This window comes from Scyliorhinus canicula, chromosome 13, assembly GCF_902713615.1.
Source record: "Scyliorhinus canicula chromosome 13, sScyCan1.1, whole genome shotgun sequence".
Classification (NCBI taxonomy): Eukaryota; Metazoa; Chordata; class Chondrichthyes; order Carcharhiniformes; family Scyliorhinidae; genus Scyliorhinus; species Scyliorhinus canicula.
Window position 1 is genome coordinate 14,159,262 of NC_052158.1, and position 17,369 is coordinate 14,176,630.

A 17,369-nucleotide genomic window follows, 5' to 3' on the forward strand; every position below is an offset into this window, starting at 1 on the left:
TCAGAAGTTAGGTCAAACTGGTGCAGAATTGAATAAAATGAAATGGTGGATTGAAGAAGAAAAAGCCTCATCACAGGAGAGAGGGAAGAGGTTACAAGCTCTACCTCTGCTGACCTGAAGGGGAAGCTTTCATCCTTCCTCGCGTCATTCTCGTAAGCGGGTAACTCGGCCCAGTTGAAAGTCAGCGACCAGTCGAAGGTGCCGCGGGAGTGGTTGTGGCCGTAGGGAGAGGGTTTCTCCACCTCGAAGGTGTGTAGGTTGATGGCTGTGATCTGTGGGCTCACCACCACCTGCTCCAGCGTCACGATTCTGGCCAACAGTGGCTCCAGCCAGCCATCAAAGCATTCACCTGCAGGTGGCACAGTCAGTACATCTGAGACACAACAGTTGGGGCGGGTTGGACTCTGGGACCATACGCAGACAGAGTGCCGACATATCTCGGGCAACCGTCTAAAGTTGCTTTCCAGCACATTTCACTCCAGTACTCCCCCCCACCCCCATCTCCCCCTCTCCTCCCCTCCGCCTCCCCCTCCACCGCCCCCATTCCACATCTGCTCAGTATCTCACCCGCTAAGAACCTCATCCCCCAGTACCTCATACCCCAGTACTTGCAGCTCCCACTATTATGCCCTCTAGTAACTGACCCATCCCAGTCTCTCCACCCTCCAGCATTCACTGCTCACAATAACTCATCCCTCCCAGTACCTCACCCTCTGAAACCCCACCCTTCCCAGTACCTCAACCTGCCAGTACCTCGCCCTCTGAGCCCTCAATCCTCTCCATATATTCTCTGATACCCCACCCCTCTCAATAACTCACTCCATAGAGGGCGGCACAGTGGCGCAGTGGTTAGCACTGCTGCCTCACGGCCCCGGGTCACTGTCCGTGTGGAGTTTGCACATTCTCCCCGTGTCTGCGTGGGTCTCACCCCCACAACCTGAAATGATGTGCAGGGTAGGTGAATTGGCCACACTAAATTGCCCCTTACTTGGGAAAGAAAAACTGGGTACTCTAAATTTAAAAATAAGAACACTCCATAGAACCATAAAATTCCTACAGTGCTGGAGGCCACTTGGCCCATCTAGTCTGCACCCACCCCTACCTGGGCCCACTCTCCAGTACCTCGCAGCACACGTATCCTGCCTTCCCCGTAATTCATTCTCCCGATATATAGGGCTGTGTGTTTCACATATGGGACATAGGGCTAGGTGCTTAATGTATGGAATATTTGGTGAGGGGTTCAACGTATGGAATAGAGAGCTACACATATGATATATGGAATATAAGACTATAGATTCTGAAGGGGTTCGACAGGGTGGACATGGTGAGATTGTTTCCTGCTGGCTGAGGAATCTAGAATATGGAGAGGAGAGAGGGGTGGGGGGTGGTCACAGTCTCAGGATAAGAGATCAATCAATTAATTAGGGCTGAGATGAGGAGAAATTTCTTCACTCAAAGGGTTGTGAATGTTTGGAATTCTCGACCCCAGGCGGTGGAGGGTGCTCTGTGGCTGTATGTACCCAAGGTTGGGATGGACAGATTCTCTCAGGGAATCAAGAGATATGGGGGGGAAGGGGGTTTGAGGCTGGGGGGGGGGGGGGGGGTTGGTTGAGTGAAGGTGGATTAGCCATGATCCTATTGAATGGCAGCCCTGTGGTCTACTCCTGCCGCTATTTATTATGCTATTATACTCTGACACGACACAGGCCCTGGTGGAGCTTGGGCCTAGTGTGCTTGGCTCTCCTGTGCACTGATTCAGATGTTTCCAGAATGCTGGGAGACCTGACAAGAGGTGGATATTGCGGGTGGGTACAACAATGCCGGGTAAATGGAGGGCAAGCACAAGCATCTCTACTCACAGTGCGAGTCGAGGAAGGCCAGGACTTCTCCTCTTGCCAGGGAGCTCCCTCGCAACCTGGCAGAAACCAATCCTTTCCTCACCGGCTGTCTGACGATCTTAACCATGGGGAGATTCTTGATGTAGCTGTCCAACCGTTCCTTCAAGTAGGCTGCAAGCAAAATCACGATGGGCGTCAAGCTCATCAACACTGATCGGACGTACTCCAGGTTTCAAGATGTGCGTTCGACCAGGCAACGTCTTCCGCTCCCGCCTTGCGCACCCATCGTTGTTGTGAACCTCCCCCCCCTTGCCAACCAGAGAGTGACCAGATCCTTTGTCACCCAATTGGGTGGCTCCCAGTTAAACAGCCTTTCTGACCCTAGTCTGTCAGTCATCAATACAAAGGAAGGACTTGCATTTGTGTAGTGCCTTTCACAACCTCAGAACATCTCAATGCGCTTCACAGCCAATGAAATGCAGTCGCTGTTGTGAAGTAGGAAATACAGTAGCCTATTTATAGTAATCTTTATTGCCACAAGTAGGCGTACATTAACACTACAATGAAGTTACTGTGAAAAGCCCCTAGTTGCCCCATTCCTGCACCTGTTCGGGTACACAGAGGGAGAATTCAGAATGTCCAAATTACCTCGTCTTTCGGGGCTTGTGGGAGAAAACTGGAGCACCCGGAGGAAACCCGCACAGACACGGGGAGAACGTGCAGACTCCGCGCAGACAGTGACCCAGTGCTAATCACTGTGCTACCGTGCTGCCCAAGGTGCATAGCATGGCGAGCTCCAATAAATATCAATAAGATAAATGACCTGTTTTTCAGTAACGATGGCTGAGGGTTAAATACCGGGCCGGACACTGGGGATAATAAAGTGCCATCATGAAGGAGCAGTCACACAATCCTTTACGTCCACTTCAGAGGGCAGACACGGCTTTGGGTTACCATCTTATCGGAAGGTGGTACCTCCGAGAATGCAGCGCTCCCTCAGCACTGCCCTGAGGAGTGACCTTTCTTTTGTTTTAATAAATTTAGAGTACCCAATTAATTTTTTTCCAATTAAGGGGTAACTTAGTGCAGCCAATCCACCTACCTTGCACATTTTTGGGTTGTGAGGGCGAAACCCACGCAGACACGGGGAGAATGTGCAAACTCCACATGGACAGTGACCCAGAGCCAGGATCGAACCTGGGACCTCGGCGCCGTGAGGCAGCAATGCTAACCACTGCGCCGTGCTGCACCTGGAGTGACCTTACTTAATGGCGGCTCAGGTCTCTGGAGCTGGCCTTGAACCCGAGATCTTCTGAGTCAGGTGTGAGGGCGCTCCCACTGAGCCGCTCTCCTGCTCTTACTGCCTGCCATTGATGTATTTGGAAGGATTTTGCAGGTTGACACTCAACCTGTTTGGCAGAGATGCTGCCCACTGCACCACAGGATTTCCTGTGGCTCTCAATATGGCAACCCCTTAAATTTATAATTATCGTGTTTTAACTCAAATCCTTCCCTAGCTCCGCATCCTCTAATATATCTGAGTTTCTCCAATTCAACGCTTCTCGCGCATCCATGGTTTTAATCATTCCATCACTGTCAGGCACGCCGTCAGCTGTCTGGGCCTAAATTGCTGGCATTTCCTCCTCAAAACCTACTACCCCTGCCCCAATATCTCACACACGTGGCTGGGTGTCAAATCCTGATGTCTCTTCTGTGAAGGGCCATGGGATGATTTACTACATTGCAGAACTGCTGGTGTTTGTTCCTATAGAACAGTTTCAGTCCCAAAGTGTTAACGCAGATACTAAATACCCTTAGAAACACCTGACCTTCGGTGCTGGCGTCGTCCACAAGGATGACCTCTCTCAGAAGTAGGGCGGGGACCGTGTACAGAACGCTGTGCACAGTCCGCAGCAGGGTAGACCAAGCCTCATTGTGGAATGCGATGATCACACTTGTAGGTGGCAAGGGAGGACAACGCTTGAACTGTTGAGTGACGCACCTGAGGAGGGTGGGAAAGAAAGCGAACAGGCGTCAAGGAATTGGACCGTGAGTCTCTCATTTCTCTTTCTCCACCCAGTAGCTCGGTTATTACCTTTCCTCAATCTTATTTCACACATCCGATATACAATGGTCAGCACTGCTTCCTCACCGCACCAAGGACCCGGGTTCGATTCTGACCTTGGCTGACTCACTGTCTGCGTGAAGTTTGTACATTCGCCCCGTGTCTGCGTCCTCCGGGTGCTCAGGGTCTCTCCCGCAATCCAAAAATGTGCAGGTTAGATGGATTGGCCATGATAAATTGACCCTTAGTGTCCAAAGTTGGGGGATAGGGTGGGGGTGTGGGCTTAGGTAGGGTGCTCTTTCAGAGGGTCGGCGCAGATTTGATGTGCCAAATGGCCTGTTCCGCACTGGATGGATTCTATGATCCCAGTCTGTTTCACCGTTGAAGATTTCTCTTGGTTCCCCCCCCAAGCTCTGAAAACGAGTGTTATTGCAACTTGGGCTTTGGCCCCTTCATCACAGTTTCTCAATTTGACTGGTAAATGTTGGTATTCAGAGGGAAAAAGCTGCCCTTGTACATGAACCACAGAAAGTACATGAACATGCAGAAAACAAGCAATTGGTAGAAGGCAGATGGTATGATGGCCTTTATTGCAAGAGAATGGGAGGAAGGTAGTTTTGCTCCAATTGTATGGGGCTTTGGTGAGGTCACACCTGGACTACTGTGAGGAGTTTTAAGATCCTCACCTATCCTTGTCTTAGACGGGTGCAACAAAGATTCACTGGATTGATTCCTGTGCCTCCCTATGAGGGCAGATATATTCTCCGGCATTTAGCGGAAGGAATATACTTTGATTAGGAAGGGTCAGGTTAGAAATGAAACAGATAAAAGCAAATTACTGTGGATGCTGGAATCTGAAACAAAAACAGAAACCATAGAATTCCTACAGTGCAGAAGGAGGCCATTCGGCCCATCGGGTCTGTACCGACCATTTGAATGAGCACTGTGGCCACTTACGAGTGTCCACCCCGCGCTATCCCTATAATCCCATAACCTATCGTGCACATTCCTGGACACTAAGAGGCAATGTCATAGCATGGCCAAGCCACCTAACCCACGCATCTTTGGACTGGGGGGGGGGGGGGGGGGGGGGGGGGGGGGGGGGGGGGGAAACCGGAGCAAATTCCACACAGTCACCGAGGCTGGAATTGAACCCGGGTGCCTAGCCCTGTGAGGCAGCAGTGCTAACCACTGTGCCGCCTTGCTGCCCAAATCAATTATGAAGCATAAATTATCTGCTTTAGTCTGGACTTAGAGGAGCTTCCGCTGTCACCCCCCCTCCCGCCACGTTCCGCATTACAAGCCAGCTGTTTAGCCCACTGTGCTAAACCAGCCCCTGAAAAAAAGACACAGTCCCCCACTACCACAAATTTCGCAGTCGAGTATCCCGCATTTGGGGACATCGCAGGCGTCAGCACACCTGAAGTGCAATGGGCTAGCCTCGTTCTGGGCGAACCACCTTCTTGTTCACGGTTTCACCCCTGCCAGGTAAGATACACTGGCCATGAAGAATCTATGTGGTACATGGTAGGACAGTGGTAACGAGATTAACTAATTATGTAAAACCAGCTAATAGGTTGGTCCCTAGCTGCTACATAGCACCAGGAACCCTGGTTCAATACCAGCCTCGAGTTACTGTTCAAGTGGAGTTTGCAATTTCTCCCCATGTCTCATCGGATTTCATCTGGGTGCTCCGGTTTCCTCCCACAATCTAAAGATGTGCAGGTTAGGTGTAAAGAGTAGTAGAATACATATTTTTGGGGTCTGTGTAGCGGGGGCCTTAATCCAGACCTGCGAGGGGCTAAAGATGAAAAACAATACCCAAATTATGAACTGAAGGATTTTGCATTGATACAGCACCTTTACAACCTCAGGACATCCAAAAGCACCTTTCAACAATGAAGTAGTTTTTGAAGCTTATTCACTGTTGCAATGTGGGCAAACACAGCAACCAATGTATGCACAGCAAGCTCCCACAAACAGCAATGATAAAGCCCTGTTTATTAATTATTGGTTTTAAGTGCTGTTAGCAGAGTGGATAACTCACAGTTAGAATGTTAGCTGGGAAATCCTGTTAGCCCTTTGCTTCACATACATAGGTGGCATGGTCACATAGTGTTTTGCACTATTGCTTCACAGCGCCAGGGAGCCAGGTTCGATTCTTGGCTTGGGTCACTGTCCGTGCAGAGTCTACGTTCTCCCCGTGTCTGAGTGAGTTTCTTCCGGTGGCTCCGGTTTCCTCCCACAAGTCCCGAAAGACGTGCTTTAGGTGAATTGGACATTCTGAATTCTCCCTCTGTGTACCCAAACAGGCGCTGGAATGTGGCGACTAAGGAATTTTCACAATAATTTCATTGCAGTGTTAATGTAAGCCTACTTGTGACAATAAAGATTATTATTATATTCATCAGGGTGTCGATCGATTGACATCAAAGCTGCATTTCGGCAGAGCAACACTTTTCCCGAGAGAAGTGTTTCCATAGCTGCCCAAACGAGGCAGCAGGAACAGTAGGAAAACTGTGCGACGCTGGCTTGAATGATGCTCTCTTGGGAGTGTGTTTTTTTTTAATGTAAGATCTACTGTGCTGAAATTAAGGAGTGTCCAACTAAAAGCAGATCCCTCAATTTCTTTTGGGTATAAAGAAGAGAATTTTTTTAGCAAAAACAACTGCGTTCAAACTTCCCAAATTCAAAATTTTGTTGAGAGTAAGATATTTTAAAAAATGAAACCTGAAGAAATATGTACTTGCAGTCCTGTCTTTAGGTGTCCCAAAAAAACATGACACTAGTCATCTTTAATGATGCTTCACACACTAATCTTCTTGATGGATTCCCACTACAGCTGGTTTCATAACATTCAACTGGGTGAAAATGGGTTTCCTTTGCTTTGGAAAGTTAAAAAGATATAAAGGGTTGTTAAAAGTACTTTGGCTGCTGAAACCCTTGTGGGGGCAGTCGATATGGGATTCTATTTGCTGAACGTTTCAGTGAGATTCTCTACAAGGAACATACCGAAAATAGAATACTCAGATAATCGTTCATTGTGAGGTAATGCACATTCTCTGGAAAAAAAGGTGAGTGAGAAAAAGCGACAGGCTGACCTTGCCAACTTGAAACAAAGGCTGGAGAGAAAGGAAATCTCTAAAATTAAATGCAAGTAATCGACTGCATGTTTAACAAAAAGAAATGCATGTGCGAAGAAATTATTAGGTGTCTTTGAGGAAATGGAGGTTGTTCATTTTAATTTGATTTGACATTTTTGTTTTACGTATGAAGTCGAATTTTTACTGAGTGGGAAGGGAATATGTTAATTGCATATTAATCGTGTGTACTTGTAGGTGACTGATGGTGTGGACTCATTTGAACCCCTAACAATATTGACATTGACTTAAAACTATGATTGTGAGGTTTGGAGGGGCTTGCTTGAAATCCGAGGCTGTGTAAATAAATGTTTACAAACATGCGTAAATATTGGCTCCAGTTATATCCCACATCAACTGACTCCCTGGGACATAACACATCAGGCAGACCACCCCTGCTCTTCTTTTAAATAGTAGCCATGGGATTGGGAATTCTGGCCTCTGGATCTCCCTTGGCTGTCGAGGGTCTAAGCTCTGATTTGATTTGATTTATTATTGTCACATGTATTAGTATACAGTGAAAAGTATTGTTTCTTGCATTCTGTACAAACAATGCATACCGGACATAGGGAAGGAAGGAGAGCTGCACAATATAATGTAAAAGAGTTAGAATGAAATTTTAGAAGCATAGAACGAGAGTAAAAGATAGAATTAGCGGGTCTGCTGGGCACAGCTTGCAAGAAGTCGCCTCGCTCCGGCGCCATCTTGGAATTCTCCTCCGGATTTCTCTCCCAAAATCTCTCTCTTCTCCTTGAAGATGCTCTTAAAAACTCACCTCTGATCAAGCTTCTGTGAAGTGCTTTGGAGATGTTTTCCTAACTTTTCAAAGCACTATATAAATACAATTGTTAGCACTTCGGGTTGGGGGCAGGATCAAGAGAAATGCCAATATGGGGGAACCATAGATTTGAACCAGGGAAGTTTTTGGAGATGGGAGGAGAAAGGAATTCGGACACTAAAAGATTTCTTTCTTGGGGGTCAGTTTGCAGGATTGAGGGAGCTGGGAGCAAAGTATGGGCTGGAGCAGGGGGAAATATTTAGATACATGCAGGTTCAAGACTTTGCCAGAAAGGAGATACAGAGCTTCCCGGTGGAGCCGGCTTCCACATTGCTGGAGGAGGTGCTGACGACAGGGGGACTGGAGAAAGGGGTAGTGTTGGTTGTTTACAGGGCTATTTTGGAAGAGGAGAAGGCACCGCTGGAAGGGATCAAGGCAAAGTGGGAGGAAGGGTTGGGAGAGGGTATGGAAGAGGGGTTCTGGTGTGAGGTGCACCGGAGGGTGAACACCTCCACCTTGTGCGCAAGAAGGGCTGAAGGTGGTGTGTGGCTCTTTGAGGGGATAGATGTGTGTGAACGTTGTGGGGGGGACACCCGCAAATCATGTTCGTATGTTTTGGTCCTGTTCAAAGCTAGAGGATTACTGGAAGGAGGTTTTTTGGGTAATCTCTAAAGTGGTGCATCTGAAACTGGACCCGGGCCCTCGGGAGGCCATATTTGGGGTGTCAGACCCGTTGGAAACGGGTGCGGAGGCAGATGTTGTAGCCTTCGCCTCGTTGGTTGCCCGAAGGCTGATCCTGTTGGGATGGAGATCAACCCTGTGCCCTGGCGTGGCGGTGGGACCTGCTGGAATACTCGACTCTTGAGAAGGTCAAATTTGAACTGAGGCAAAGGATGGAGGTGGTTCTACAATTCGTCATTCATTGTGCACTTTCAACAATTGGATGACGTCGAACATTAGGGGAGGGGTTGGGGGAGGGGGACTGTATGTGTTTTTGGTGACTATGGGTGATTGCGGATTCCTTTTGGTTATTTGTTTATATTAACATGCGGGATAATGTTTGGGGGTTTGGTGGGAGGATGGGATTGTTGTTGCTGATGTGAGAATTGACATTGCATTCGTTAGATTATTGTTTATTGTTGGGTGTAAATTTGGGAGAAAAGATGATAAAGGAGGAGAATAAAACATTTGAAAAAAATAAAAAAATACAATTGACATTTGCTACATGCTCAGCTGCCACATGATCTATTTTCAACTTTGATTGGGATTGCCCAGCCACCAGTGTGTTTAATCCCCATTGCCAGGAAAGATTCTTACTCTGGAGCTCTGGTGTCAGGTCCCAGGCCACGGTGTATAGAGATCCTGTCACTGGTGAAGGCGTTGAAGCCGTGCTTCTGGAAACCAATGGCCCTCTCGGTTGCCTCTTTGAAGCCGAGGCCGTCCAGCACCACAGCATTTCCCGAGGCACCCAGCACTCCCCGGTCCTCGTGGCGACGTGACACAGCAGGCCCCAACTCTATGGCGGAATAGTAGCCGGGTGGACAGCGCCGGCCGACGGCAGGTTTCCTGATGGCAGCCTTGGCGGGAGTGAACCTAACGTCCGCCTGGAGCCCGTCTGTTGACCACTCCAGCTCAGCCATTTTGGACAGGCAGTGCGCGAGAAACAGGACGAGGGTGCAGGCAGACAAGACCACGAAGAACTTCTGAGGGGAAGGTACTGTCACTCGCCGAGCCATTCCTTCCTGCGTGACAGAAAAGAAAATTGGTGTCAGAATTTGTCGGTTTTTTTTTTGCTGGCCGAGACTGAAGGAGCCATGAATTTATATAGCAGCTGGTGTGGCTATAGGACTTACCATAAGCTTTAATACAGTAGTCACAAAGTCCCTTTAGAATAGAACAGAACAGTACAGCACAGAACAGGCCCTTCGGCCCTCGATGTTGCGCCGAGCAATGATCAAGTCAACGTATCCACCCTATACCCGTAACCCAACAACCCCCCCCCCCCATTAACCTTATTTTTTAGGACACTAAGGGCAATTTAGCATAGCCAATCCACCTAACCCGCATATCTTTGGACTGTGGGAGGAAACCGGAGCACCCGGAGGAAACCCACGCACACACGGGGAGGACGTGCAGACTCCGCACAGACAGTGACCCAGCCGGGAATCGAACCTGGGACCCTGGAGCTGTGAAGCATTTATGCTAACCACCATGCTACCGTGCTGCCTTTGAAGTGTAGTAATGTAGGAACTTGTTACAATTTTACCAACAAATCGGTCGCCCTTTGTCACTCCCTTAATGCTTCAATTCAGGGCAGCCCTGATCTAAATTGAATGCCAAAACAGGCAGGAAGGACTGAATAGTCTCCTCCTGTCTTTTTGAACTGGAACAGTATTTTTTGAAATGTTAGCACACATTACTTCCCCTCCTTGCAGCATGAACAGTCAGTTTTGACCTTTTATCACCCTGGGTGTCAGGTTTGGAATTAGACTCATGATGCACTGAAGCACACATATGAGGAAATAGATTTTGTCAAAATAAAATCTCATGTTGTACCAACATTCATTGAGCTTTGTGTGGTAAACAAACATGCCTGTTTGAGCAATGTCTCGTGATATAGTGCCTTTAATGCAGTCATAAGATTCAAAGGCATGCAGCAAGTGCTAAATGAAACAAAAAAAGATACAAGGGCAGATGACCCTAACCTTAGAGATTGGTTTCCAGGAGAGTCTTAAAGGAAGAGAATGGATGAATTCCAGAGCTTAGGACCAAGACTGCTGCAGGCACTGCCGTGACAAGCAAGGCAGAAGTCACACGTTTGGTTAAAGATATTGGTTTGAAGGAGGGATAACAAGGATGTGCAGAGGTTTCTAACTCAAGACTGGGGCTGAAGGCACGGGCATCAGTAGACGGGGCGAAGGGACTGATTCGGAGCAGAAATGTGTCATTCGGGTCCTCAAACCTGTTCCGCCATTTGATAAGATGACTGACCTGTCCGCAGCCTCTGCTTTCCTGTCTACCCGCTAAACCCTGTGACGCCTTGCTCAGTCAAGAATCTATCTAATTCAGCCTTCAAAAAGTACTCAGCGCTGCCTCCGTTGCTGTCTGGGGAAGAGAGTTCCATACACCCGCGATCCCCTAAGAGGAAAGAAACCTCCTCACGTCCATCTTAGAAAGGAGACACCGTGTTTTTAAACTGTGTCCCATTGTTCTAGTCTCGGACACAAGGAGAACCATCCTTTCAGCATCCACCTGTTCAAACCCCCTCATGTTTCAATAAGATCACCTCTCAATTTCTGAAACTCCAACAGATTACAGGTGCAACCTGCCCATCCTTTTCTCATAATACTATTCTTTTTTTTTGGGAGGTGGGGGGGGTTTCCATGGCCCGTGTGTCTCTTGGCGGAGCGCCATTAGGCGGTGGCAGGATCTTCAGGTCCTGCCGCTGACAATGGGAGTCCCCATTAAATTCCTTTCCCCGGCGGTGGGGGCTCTCCGTTGACAGGACAGAAATATCCCTCTGGCGAGGGATTCCCAGAAATTCCCTCCCCCCCCCCCCCCAAGCCCACCCCCCCCCCCCCCCCCCCCCCCCGTCAGGCATCAGTCGAGCGAACCCTCGCTGAACCTCTTCCAATTACATCCTTTCTTAAAGTTGGAGGCCAAAACTGTACTTGAAGTGATGGGGATAGGAAATTGGGAATATGCGCAAGGCCAGAAACGGACAAGCTTAGAGATTTTAGTGGGAGGAGGCGGGCCGGGGGGGGGGGGGGGGGGGGGGGGGTGCGCTGAGGTCACGCAAGCTTTGGAACCCAATGTTGAGAATTGTAAAATGGAGGCATTGCCAAAGCAGGAGCCAGGAAGCACACAGTGGATGGTGGGTGGACAAGACTTGGCACAAGTCACGACACGAGCAATATTTTGATGAATTTCTTTTTTAAAAAAAATATATAAATTTACAGTACTCAATTCATTTTTTTCCAATTAAGGGGTAATTTTGCGTGGCCAATCCACCTACCCTGCACATCGTTTTGGGTTGTGGGGGCGAAACCCACGCAAACACGGGGAGAATGTGCAAACTCCACACGGACAGTGACCCAGAGCCGGAATCGAACCTGGGATCTCGGCGCCGTGAGGCAACCGTGCTAACCATGAATGAATTTCTAATGTTATCATAGAATCCCTACAGTGCAGAAGAAGGCCATTCTGCCCACCATGTCTGTCCTGACCCTCTGGAAGAGCCAGGCGCGCTCACCCCCGCCCTATCCCCATAACCCCGCCTAAACTTTTGGATGCTAAGGGGCAATTTATCATGGCCAATCCACCTAACCTGCACATCTTTGGATTGTGGGAGGAAACCGGAGCACCCGGAGGAAACCCACGTAGATACGGGGAGAACGTGCAAACACTACACAGTCACCCAAGGCCAGAATTGAACTGTGGACCCTGGCGCTACGAGGCAGCATTGCTAACCACTGTGCACCGTGATGCTCTCTTGCCAAAATTCTCAGCTTTGCAAAGGATGCGGTGAGCACATCCATTTTCTCAGCCACACTGGAAACAAGCAGGGGCATCCAGGAGGGGAGAAACCCCAACAGCTGGTTTCTGAATTGCAAAATGGTGGCAATTTTTAATCTGAGAGAACATTGTTTCTAATCGTCAGGTTGCCCTGGCTCAGTTGGTGACACTTTAGCCTCTGGGATAGAGGCCGGAATTGTCCGGTTGTTGTGATTCACTTTTCCCGTCGGCAGCACATGGCTTAACTGGCGGCTTGGGGCGGTTACAATGGGAAATCCCATTGACAAGCGGTGGGATATGGAACCAGCGAACGGCGCGCCGCTGAGACACACGTGGCTGGGGGACCAGAGAATCCAGCTGAGATGGTCACGGGAGTGATTCCACTCAGTTCAGGAATTTCAGCACAATGTCCAGGCTGAAAAATCCCACTGCTGCATTGAAGGAAGGGCGAACTTCGGATGGGATGTTAAACCGAAGCTCTGTTTCTCCTCTGAGATGTGAAAGAGCCCATGACACTACCTCAAAAAAAAAAGGAGAGTTCTCCCCTCTGGTGTCATAGTCAACATTTATCCCTAATGGATTGTCTGGTGTTAGCAGATTTAATGGATTGTCTGGTGTTAGCAGATTTCTGTTTATGGGAACATGCTGTGCACAAATCGGATGCTGTACTATACAACATTGGCTTCATTTGAAATGCAACTCATTGGCTTTCAAAGTAATTTGGGGTGTTGGGTGTCTGTGAAAGATCTATCCAATTAGTCTAACTTCTGGAAGTATAAGGGTCTGGCTGGCAATTTTAGAGTACCCAATTCATTTTTTCCAATTAAGGGGCAATTTTAGTGTGGCCAATCCACCTACTGTGCACATCTTTGGGTTGCGGGGGCGAAACCCATACGAACACGCGGTGAATGTGTAAACACCACACAGACAGTGACCCAGAGTCGGGATCGAACCTGGGACCTTGGCGCCGTGAGGCAGCAGTGCTAACCACTGCACCACCATGCTGCTCTGGCACACACAAGTGTTAATGGGAATTGAGTACAGTGCCGCCCACATGACCCACACCTCGGGGACAGTCTAGTGTTGGACAGGGCCATGTGCACAAACAAGCATGGAGACATCTCCTCGTTTGAACCCTTTACTGGGCATATGTACATAGTTCTTGCAGTTGATAAATATAGTTAACCATGAAGAATTTATTCGGACCTATCTATCGAACTTCTTTATAGCCCTGCAAACTTCTCCCTTCCAGCTCTATATTTAATTCTCCTTTGAAAGTTACTATTGAATCAGCTGCCCACTATCCTTCCAGCCAGACTGTTCCAAATCGGTGTGCAAAATAAATATTTCCTCATCACCTCCCTGGTTCTTTGTCCAATCTTGTCAAAGGGCTTTGCGGAAATCCATATAAACTACATCAACTGCACTACCCTCATCTACATTCCTGGTCATCTCCTTGTTCGTATGACCTCCCTCTGACAAAGCTATGCTGAATATCTGGTTTAAAAAAAAGTTAGAGTACCCAAATGTTCCCCCCCCCCCAAACTTAGCGTGGTCAATCCACCTACCCTGCACATCTTTGGGTGGTGGGGGTTAGACCCACATGAACACGGGGAGAATGTGCAAACTCCACACGGACCAGGGGCAGGGATTGAACCACCACAGTGTTAACTATCCCTGATCAAACCAAGTGAAGAGATTCTCTCCCACAGAAATTTCTCCTGGTTGACCTGGAACTGGCCCCCCTTCCCCCCTCCCCACCCCACCCCACCACACAGGCGCCACTACCTCCACCTGTTGGGTTGTTCCAGAATTTTCTATTTTAATTTTACCTTGCACTGAGCTGCCTGGCTTCTTGCTAGGCAACATGCACCTCAACAGGTCCCTCCCTACCCGCGCCCTCACTGCTTTCTTGACAGCGGCACGCAGCCTTTGAGGGAGACGGCAACCCCCATCTCATGTCATCCTCCCAACACCGCTGTGGGAGAGGGTCTCTCTGCCCCACCCCCACCCCGCTATCAACAGGCGCATGCGCAGCCGCGACCATCCGCGGGCACGGCAAACGGGCGGCGAACGTCCCTGACGTGCACGCGCGCGCTGCCGGGGCCGAGCATCATGAACGCAAGCGCAGTAGCGGGCATGTTCTGCCGGGGCCCTAGCCCCCGACCGAGCTGTCCGACCAGATGCCTTTAATCGCCAAGGCAACGGACAAATGGAACCGGGGCGTAAAAATGAAGTCGCCCGCTCGCAGCGCAGTGATGGTACCCGAGGCGCGGGTCATTTTAACGGCTTGCTCCGAGAGCCTGGCATTTTGGTTGGGGGGTGGGGACGCACCGAGAGGTATCAGGCTCTGCTCATGGGGAAACCGGCGGTCGGGAGGCAGCTTTCACTTCAGGGGTCTTGAGGAAGAGGCTGAATGGGAGATTGTTGTTCATTCAGTTAGCCAAACATACAGACATTGTCCAAAAAGGTGAGAGCTTCCTTCAGGTAGGATGAAAAAGTGCGAGGCTAAGTGGAAGTGATTCTGTTTGAAGACACTGGCAAAAGCTGCTGTTGTGACGCTCAGAAATGCACCAGTCGATAAAATGTCCCTCTTCCCCCTTCACCCTCTTCCCCCTTCACCCTCTTCCCCCCATCACCCCCCTTCCCCCCACCCCCCCACCCTCTTCCCCCCCACCCTCTTCCCCCCCACCCCTTCACCCTCTTCCCCCCCCACCCCTTCACCCTCTTCCCCCCCACCCCTTCACCCTCTTCCCCCCCACCCCTTCACCCTCTTACCCCCCACCCCTTCACCCTCTTACCCCCCACCCCTTCACCCTCTTACCCCCCACCCCTTCACCCTCTTACCCCCACCCCTTCACCCTCTTACCCCCCACCCCTTCACCCTCTTACCCCCCACCCCTTCACCCTCTTACCCCCCACCCCTTCACCCTCTTAAACCCCCCACCCCTTCACCCTCTTACCCCCCACCCCTTCACCCTCTTAACCCCCCCACCCCTTCACCCTCTTACCCCCCACCCCCCTTCACCCTCTTCCCTTCCCCCCCCACCCCTTCACCCTCTTACCCCCCACCCCTTCACCCTCTTCCCCCCACCCCTTCACCCTCTTCCCCCACCCCCTTCATCACACCTCTTCCCCTTCACCCCTTCACCCCTTACCCCCCACCCCTTCACCCCCCACCCCTTCACCCCCACCCCTTCACCCCCCCCCCTTCACCCCCCACCCCTTCACCCCCCACCCCTTCACCCCCACCCCTTCACCCCCCACCCCTTCCCCCCCCACCCCTTCACCCCCCCACCCTTCACCCCCCCACCCCTTCACCCCCCCACCCCTTCACCCCCCCCAACTCTTCACCCCCCCCACCCCTTCACCCCCCCCACCCCTTCACCCCCCCACCCCTTCACCCCCCCCACCCCTTCACCCCCCCCACCCCTTCACCCACCCCTTCACCCACCCCCCTTCACCCCCCACCCCTTCACACCCCCCACCCCTTCACCCCCCACCACCCCCTCACCCCCCCACCCCTTCACCCCCCCACCCCTTCACCCCCCCACCCCTTCACCCCCCCACCCTTCACCCCCCCACCCCTTCACCCTTTTCCCCCCCACCCCTTCACCCTTTTCCCCCCCCACCCCTTCACCTCTTCCCCCCACCCCTTCACCCTTTTCCCCCCCACCCCTTCACCCTCTTCCCCCCCACCCCTTCACCCTCTTCCCCCCCACCCCTTCACCCTCTTCCCCCCACCCCTTCACACCCTCTCCCCCCCCACCCCTTCACCCTCTTCCCCCCCACCCCTTCACCCTCTTCCCCCCACCCCTTCACCCTCTTCCCCCCACCCCTTCACCCTCTTCCCCCCCCACCCCCTTCACCCTCTTCCCCCCCACCCCTTCACCCTCTTCCCCCCACCCCTTCACCCTCTTCCCCCCACCCCTTCACCCTCTTCCTCCCCCACCCCTTCACCCTCTTCCCCCCACCCCTTCACCCTCTTCCCCCCACCCCCTTCACCCTCTTCCCCCCCACCCCTTCACCCTCTTCCCCCCACCCCTTCACCCTCTTCCCCCCACCCCTTCACCCTCTTCCCCCCACCCCTTCACCCTCTTCCCCCCACCCCTTCACCCTCTTCCCCCCACCCCTTCACCCTCTTCCCCCCACACCCTTCACCCTCTTCCCCCCCACCCCTTCACCCTCTTCCCCCCCACCCCTTCACCCTCTTCCCCCACCACCCCTTCACCCTCTTCCCCCCCACCCCTCACCCTCTTCCCCCCCACCCCTTCACCCTCTCCCCCCCCCCCCTTCACCCCCTTCCCCCCCACCCCTTCACCCTCTTCCCCCCCCACCCCTTCACCCTCTCCCCCCCACCCCTTCACCCTCTCCCCCCCACCCCTTCACCCTCTCCCCCCACCCCTTCACCCTCCTTCCCCCCCACCCCTTCACCCTCTTCCCCCCCCCCACCCCTTCACCCTCTTCCCCCCCACCCCTTCGCCCCTCTCCCCTTTGCCCCCACCCCGCCCCTCTCTCCCCTTCGCCCTCTCCCCCCCCGGCCCCCTCTCCCCCCCCCCCCCCCCGCCCCCTCTCTCCCCCCCCCCCCCCCCCCCCGGCCCCCCTCTCTTCTCCTCCCCCCCCCCCCCCCCCCCGGCCCCCTCTCTCCTTCCCCCCCCCCCCTCCCCCGCCCCTCTTTCCCCCCCCCCCCCCCCCCCCCGGCCCCCTCTCTTCTCCCCTCCCCTCTCTCCCCCCCCCCCCCCGCCCCCTCTCTCTTCTTCCCCCACCCCCCCCCCGGCCGCCCTCTCCTCCCCCCCCTCCCCCCGGCCCCTCTCCCCCGCCCCCCTCCCCCCCCCCCCCCCCCTCACCGGCCCCCTGCTTCCCCCCCCCCCCCCCCCCGGCCCCCTCTCCCCCCCCCCCCCCCCCCCCCCCCCGGCCCCCTCTTCCCCCCCCCCCCGGCCCCCTCTCTCCCCCCCCCCCCCGGCCCCCTCTCTCCCCCCCCCCCCCCGGCCCCCTCTCTCCCCCCCCCCCCCGGGCCCCCTCTCTCCCTCTCT

General features: G+C 52.5%; 2 protein-coding genes and 1 pseudogene across 8 annotated transcripts in view; 1 reads left to right on the forward strand and 2 right to left on the reverse strand.

The window, feature by feature from the left end:
- Positions 1–14,335, reverse strand: part of LOC119975508 (polypeptide N-acetylgalactosaminyltransferase 3-like) — a 37,749-nt gene extending 23,414 nt beyond the window's left edge. For all 3 annotated transcript variants that reach the window (XM_038815274.1, XM_038815275.1, XM_038815273.1), the window contains exons 1-5: positions 14,169–14,335; positions 9,139–9,563; positions 3,668–3,840; positions 1,860–2,009; positions 115–349 (exon numbers count right to left, since the gene is read on the reverse strand). In XM_038815274.1, coding sequence (XP_038671202.1) covers positions 115–349; positions 1,860–2,009; positions 3,668–3,840; positions 9,139–9,557 — 977 coding nt within the window. In that variant the 5' untranslated portion in view covers positions 9,558–9,563; positions 14,169–14,335. The remainder of the gene's footprint in view (positions 1–114; positions 350–1,859; positions 2,010–3,667; positions 3,841–9,138; positions 9,564–14,168) is intronic.
- LOC119976844 lies at positions 5,245–5,399 on the reverse strand (annotated as a pseudogene).
- Positions 7,005–17,369, forward strand: part of LOC119975509 (spliceosome RNA helicase DDX39B) — a 68,149-nt gene continuing 57,784 nt past the window's right edge. The window contains exon 1 of one of the 5 annotated variants that reach the window (XM_038815282.1): positions 7,005–7,056. Coding sequence is in view for 2 of the 5 variants with exons in the window: in XM_038815278.1 (XP_038671206.1) it covers positions 14,520–14,597 (78 nt within the window). In the remaining 3 variants the exon portion in view is untranslated. Of the gene's footprint in view, positions 7,057–7,110; positions 7,134–14,460; positions 14,598–14,658; positions 14,824–17,369 lie in introns of those variants that run through there. The other 4 variants (XM_038815279.1, XM_038815278.1, XM_038815280.1 and 1 more) reach the window with 4 other exon arrangements.